General features: G+C 38.0%; 1 protein-coding gene across 2 annotated transcripts in view; it reads left to right on the forward strand.

Annotated features, from left to right (window-relative positions):
* The window catches only part of Rc3h1 (ring finger and CCCH-type domains 1), a 69,926-nt gene extending 64,219 nt beyond the window's left edge, over positions 1-5,707 (forward strand). The window contains exons 19-20 of one of the 2 annotated variants that reach the window (XM_042674246.1): positions 839-954; positions 3,182-5,707. In XM_042674246.1, coding sequence (XP_042530180.1) covers positions 839-954; positions 3,182-3,335 — 270 coding nt within the window. In that variant the 3' untranslated portion in view covers positions 3,336-5,707. The remainder of the gene's footprint in view (positions 1-838; positions 955-3,181) is intronic. The other variant, XM_042674247.1, reaches the window with a different exon arrangement.
* Positions 5,708-6,000: the final 293 nt, after the last annotated feature.

Genomic DNA, 6,000 nt, shown 5'->3' on the forward strand with positions numbered 1-6,000 from the left:
GTATTTGGAAATTCTGAAGCATCTGTTTAGCATACTATATAATTAAATGGAGTGTTTATTCTTTTGCAGTATTATGATATGGAAACATGTATTTACAAAATAACATCCTAGCTTTCACACCCTTCATTGATAACTTTTTTGTTGTTTTTTTGTGCTGGTCTTTGGGCTTAAATCAAAGCCTTGGCATTGTTCCTCAGGTTTTTTGCTCAAAGCTAGTTCTTTGCCACTAGAGGAACAGCTCTAATTCCAACTTTTTGGTGGATAATTGGAGTAAGAATCTGATAGAGCTAGGCACCAGTGGCTCATGCCTGTAATCCTAGCTACTCAGGAGGCTCAGATCTGAGGATCACAGTTCAAAGCCAGTCTGGGAAGGAAAGTCTATGAAACTCCCTCCAATAAACTGCTTTAAAAAGCCAGAAGTAGCACTGTGACTTAAGTGGTAGAGCACTGGCCTTGAGCAAAAAGAACTCAGGGACAGGGCCTAGGTTCAGAGTTCCAGCTCTGCAAACGGGGGTGGGGCGGGGCGGGCGGGGGGGGGGGGGAGGAAATCTCACAGACTTTTCAGCCTAAGCTGGCTTCAAACCTCCATCTTCAGATCTCAGCCTCCTGAGTAGCATGAGCCACCAGCACCCAGCAATGACCACTTTTTGTGTGATGCAATTGACATTTTTTGAGGCATTTTTTTATGTTAGTTTGATGAATCTCCCTGTTACTTTTGTCTTTCTATAAAATTCAATAATATTTTTGAACCATTAGTTTATTTGTATTATGTGAATTTGGTCTATCCCATTAGCACTATTAAATAGAGGATAACTGGCTATGTTCTTCTCCATCAAAGGAGAACCAGTGCTCTCTGGACATGAAAAGCAAGTTGAACACAAGCAAACAAGCAGAAAATGGACAACCAGAACCCCAAAACAAAGTTCCAACCGAGGATCTTACATTGACATTCAGGTAAAGAAAGGAACACTTTTTTTTAATAGTCTTATTGAATATTACCAAACCATACCAGGAAGCATCTACAAAATGTTTGATTTTTAAAATTTTATGTTTCTGAGTATAAGGAGCAAAGAATATTTTTGCATAAATCCAGGAGTTGTAAAACTTATCTCAGGAGCAGACAGTATAGTGAGGAGCATGCTGATAATACTAGCATTCAGGCTTAGGGAGGAATTGAGACTTCAAGGCCAGCCTGTACTAAATAGGGAGACACATTCATGCATGCACGTGCGCATGCATGCACATGCACAGAAAAGGAAACCAAAAAAGTATCCAGAGCTGAATTATTTGACAGTGAATAACTTTTTTCTCCTTGTTTTATTGTTGCTCATTTTGATGTTTGGGATTACACACTCTACTACTAGGTTTTCTACTCAGCACCAACTCCTATTTGGTATGTAATAAAAGTAAGTTATAGATAATTGAAAATTTTGGAAAAAGACAAAATTAAAATGCCTTGTAAGTTGGATATGTATGGCACCTGCCTATAATCCTAGCTACTCAGGCTCTGAGATCCTAAGGATATCAGTTTGGAGTCAGTCTAGGTCGAAAAATCCATGCAACCTCATCTTCAAAATAACTAGCAAAAGGCTAGGCTGGAGGCATGGCTCAAGTAGTAGAGTGCCAGTTGAGCAAGCAAACTGAGCAAGCACAAGAACATCAGTTCAAACCCTAATGCCAGCAAAAAGAAAAAAAAAAAATAGCCAGGTGCTGGTGGCTCACACCTGTTATAATCCTAGCTACTCTGAAGGCTGAGAACTGAGGATCATGGCTTGAAGAGACTTACCTTCAATTAACTACAAAAAGCTGGAAGTGGAGCTGTGGCTCAGAGAGCAAAAGAGCTCAGAGACAACACCTAGGCCCCAAGTTAAGCCCTGTAGGGACTTGAAGGGAGGGAAGGGGAAAGACAACCTGTAATTCTGATATCCAGTGGTAACCAGTATTAATATCTTTCCTAGTTACTTGTTTTTGCAAGCCCATCTACCTACCACCCCACAGACTCTTAATTTTTAATTTGATCTATCATGTGTCATCAAGGATATATGTCAACTATCATGAACAACTCTATGAGAAATTATCGAGGCTGGGAAAGTGGCTTAGTGGTAGAGTGCTTGCTTAGCATGCATAAAGCTCTGGGTTGGATTCCTCAGTACCGCATAAACAGAAAAAGCCAGGCTGAGATGGTGGCTCAGTGGTAGAGTGCTTGCCTTGCATGCATGAGACCCTGGGTTCGATTCCCCAGCACCTCATAAGCAAAAAGAAAAAAGCTGGAAGTGGTGCTGTGGCTCAAGTGGTAGAGCGCTAGCCTTGAGCTAAAGAGCTGAGGGACAGTGCCCAGGCCCAGAGTTCAGGCCTCACGACTGGACCCAAAAACAAAAAAATAAAAAATACAAAAATAAACAGAAAAGGCCAGAAGTGGCTCTGTAACTCAAGTGGTAGAGTGCTAGCCTTGAGCAAAAGAAGCTCAGGGACAGTTCCCAAACCCTGAGTTCAAATCCCAGGACTGGCCAAAAAAAAAATTATATAAAATTCTTATTAAGCAATTTTGAGGTTAAGGTTTGGGCTATTTTAGATCCACATAATATCCTGAGTTCAAAACTATTTCCTGTATTAATAACCTACTAAATTAGAGGTCAGAATCTTTTTTTGTTTTGTTTTTGGGTCCGGTTGTGGGGCCTGAACTCTGGGCCTGGGCGCTGTCCCTCAGCTCTTCAGCTCAAGGCTAGCGCTCTACCATTGAGCCACAGCACCACTTCCGGTTCTTTTCTTTTTGCTTATGTGGTGCTGAGGAATCGAACCCAGGGCCTCAGGCATGCAAGGCAAGCACTCTACCACTGAGCCACCTTCCCAGCCCCCAGAGGTGAGAATCTTAAGCCAAGTTATAAATACTTTAAGGTATGGGCCTTGCAAACTATGTTACAACACTTAGTCTACCCTGTATAGTATAAAAGGAGGAGTAAAAAATATATAAATAAATGGACATGCTGTTAAAACTTTGTCTGTTAAAGGAGGCAACCCAGCTATATGCTAGCATGAATGAGAAGCTGTAAAGTAAAATTTGGCAGCTATTCGTATTTTTTCTTGTGTTTAGTGTTAAACCTCATTGTTTTAACAATTTTATTCTGCTAAATAAATGCTTTTTTCCTCTTTTAGAAATTCCAACTACACTTTTTTCTTTTAACAGTGATGTTCCAAATGGATCAGCCTTGACACAAGAGAATATCAGCCTCCTGTCAAACAAGACCAGCTCTTTGAACCTGTCAGAAGACCCTGAGGGAGGAGGGGATAACAATGACTCCCAGAGATCAGGAGTTACTCCCAGTTCTGCTCCCTAAAATATGGGGAGTCCTGCTTCTCTCTTCTACTCCTAATCAACTTGTGGGGATAGGAGAGAAAGAACAAATGGATAACTTCTAAACTTTTTCTCTAAAGTAGTCAGAGAAATCCAGGAAAAGCACGGAGGCAGTGTGCACAAACACCACTACTAAACACACCCTGCACATAGTTCACATTCATGCATTTTTTAATTTAAAGAAAAAGAAAATTAGCAGTATCTGCAAGCAATTCAGATTAAATTTGTTTTTGTTCTGTGAATGAACTTTATTTTAATAACTTTGGACGCCTTGGATGCAGGGCTTTAAAAAAGAAGATATTATATATACACTCTGTTTGATTAATTGTATGATCTTAATGAAATAGGTTTTTCTTGTATTTTGGTATTATTACATACCCAGTGTATAATTCCTTACCCCCTAGTCCTTTCCATCTCTCACAACCTCATAAAGACAAAATGCACCAGTATTTGTAAGAATTCTGTGGTGCTTGAAAAACAGAGACAGTAATAGATTGAGTTATTAGAAAATGTGCAGCAAACTAAATTTTATTGGCACTTGCTGTTGGAATATTTTTTCCTTTCTGAATCACTAGCTTCATGGATGGATAGAAGGGTTTTTCTTATGACATTGAAAGTTGAAGGGGCATAGTTTCAGCTTTCTAGAGATATGTAATGATTTATTTTTAGTTCCCTGTGTTAAGGCTTCTTTGCATTCTTTTATGTAATCAGAAAGCCTAGTCTGTATTTGCATTGTTTGATTATTTAAGAATGAACTATAACTTGTTAACATTAAAAATACACATTGATGTATTCTCTGTGTTTCGCTCATGGTTGAAAATTTGAAATTGTGCTTTACAAATTAAACTTTTACTGAAATACTGAAATGCCCCAAACTAGGACAATCAACCATGTTTAAAACTGTAAAATATGAACTACCTGAATTTTAAGGAGAGTGTATGAATTGATTATTTGTTGTTCCTTATAATTAGTAGCAAAAACTATAAAAACCCTAAAATCAGTTTTCACAAACTTGGCTTTCCAGCATGAAGAAAGTTTCCTTCTGAAAATAACCCAAAAAAAAGTACAGAGGATTTTTTTTAATTATTTAGTTCTGCTGCACATATTCTGATGCCATAGCTCTATATTTAACTAAGCCCATTTAAACTTGCTAAGTGGGGATTGTTTCATGTAATCACTCTCCCCTTCCCTCTGTTTATCTGATTTTTGGTTTCTCTTTCTAGATTATCTACTAAATCAGAAAGCACTGGTTATGTAATAAGTTTCTGCATTGCTTTGGTTGGGTAAAAGCAAAAGTTTATATATTTTTCTTGTTTCTTGTGTTCTTAACCCTTAACTCCTGCTGAGGTCAGAACAACCTCAGTCTAAGCTCTGTATCCATCATACTGTTAACTGAAACAAGTGCGGGTGGGGGGGTGGGAGGGGTAACTCAGTCCTGCCATTGCCTACCAGTAGGAGAGTCCAAACAGAACACTCATTTGAGTAGCGATTATTTAATTTGCCCAGTCAAGGCACCGTGTTTATATACTATTTCACATTGAATTTGATTATGCCCTACAGACCTGGCTGGTCAAGGATTTGATATACACATATTGGCTTGGGATTCGAGCTTTCTTTTTTATTTAAATAAAAATTTATATATATTATATATATACATATATACATAGCTATATCTGTATATATATTGGGTATGTTTTAAGGATTTCTTCGCATGAGCGCAGCTGTTGCGATAAAATGACTGATTGGGAGGTAGAAGCACTGAATGAAGGTGAGGCATTTTTCATTTGATGCAGACATTTCTCTTTTTAACATACATTCATTTGTTTTTTTATTTAATTTACTATAAACCCTCTTACAGTTATATTTTAAATACTCATTGTTGGGAGAAGGAAAGAAACTTTGGTTTTGTCTGACAGAATGTTAAAGAATTTCCATTTTTCTGCATAATTATACAAGGCAGCATTATTGACCTGGAGCCTTCTATGCAGAGTTGGGCATGTAATCCTAAATCGTCAATGAAATTGATTTACTTTGGAAGTTGGAATTACTCTGGTATTAGAAAAGAACATAAGGTTGTTAATTTGCTGTACCTTTGAAGACCCCATACTCTGGAGAACTTGGTTAGGAAGACAGAAGAGATGTATGCTATCCCATTGTGCCTGTAATTTAGCTATTTTAAATTCATCATTCTGCCTTACCTAATGGAAATTCTTAGTTTTGTTTTCCTAATGCTCACTTTGTAGGTTCAGAAATTCAGTAAAACCCTCAAAGTTTGGGTATTTTTCCCACTTTTCCTTTGTGACATATTTTGTGTTATAAAGAGCTAATAAAAGTAAGTGGCCTATGAGTACATAATTACTTGACTCTGCTTTTTAAAATCAGAATCAGAAAAGCATTGATTTATTTTCCTGGCTTTTAAATTTATTTATGCTTTTAGAAGCATTAAGAAGTGGGGCCGGTCAGTTAGGAAATGTAGTTTCTGTGCTTTTTGAGACAGGGTCTTGCCAAGTCGCCCAGGCTGACCTTGAACTCCAATCCTCCTGCCTCAGCTTCCTGAGTGCTAGGATTTACAGGCATGTACCACCACACCTGAAAATCTTTGTTCTTATTTAAATGTTAATTTCTTTTGAAGATGACTGTGTGCTTTG

The sequence above is a fragment of the Dipodomys spectabilis genome, unplaced genomic scaffold, assembly GCF_019054845.1.
Source record: "Dipodomys spectabilis isolate Male_0828 unplaced genomic scaffold, ASM1905484v1 ptg000019l, whole genome shotgun sequence".
In the NCBI taxonomy this organism is placed as follows: Eukaryota; Metazoa; Chordata; class Mammalia; order Rodentia; family Heteromyidae; genus Dipodomys; species Dipodomys spectabilis.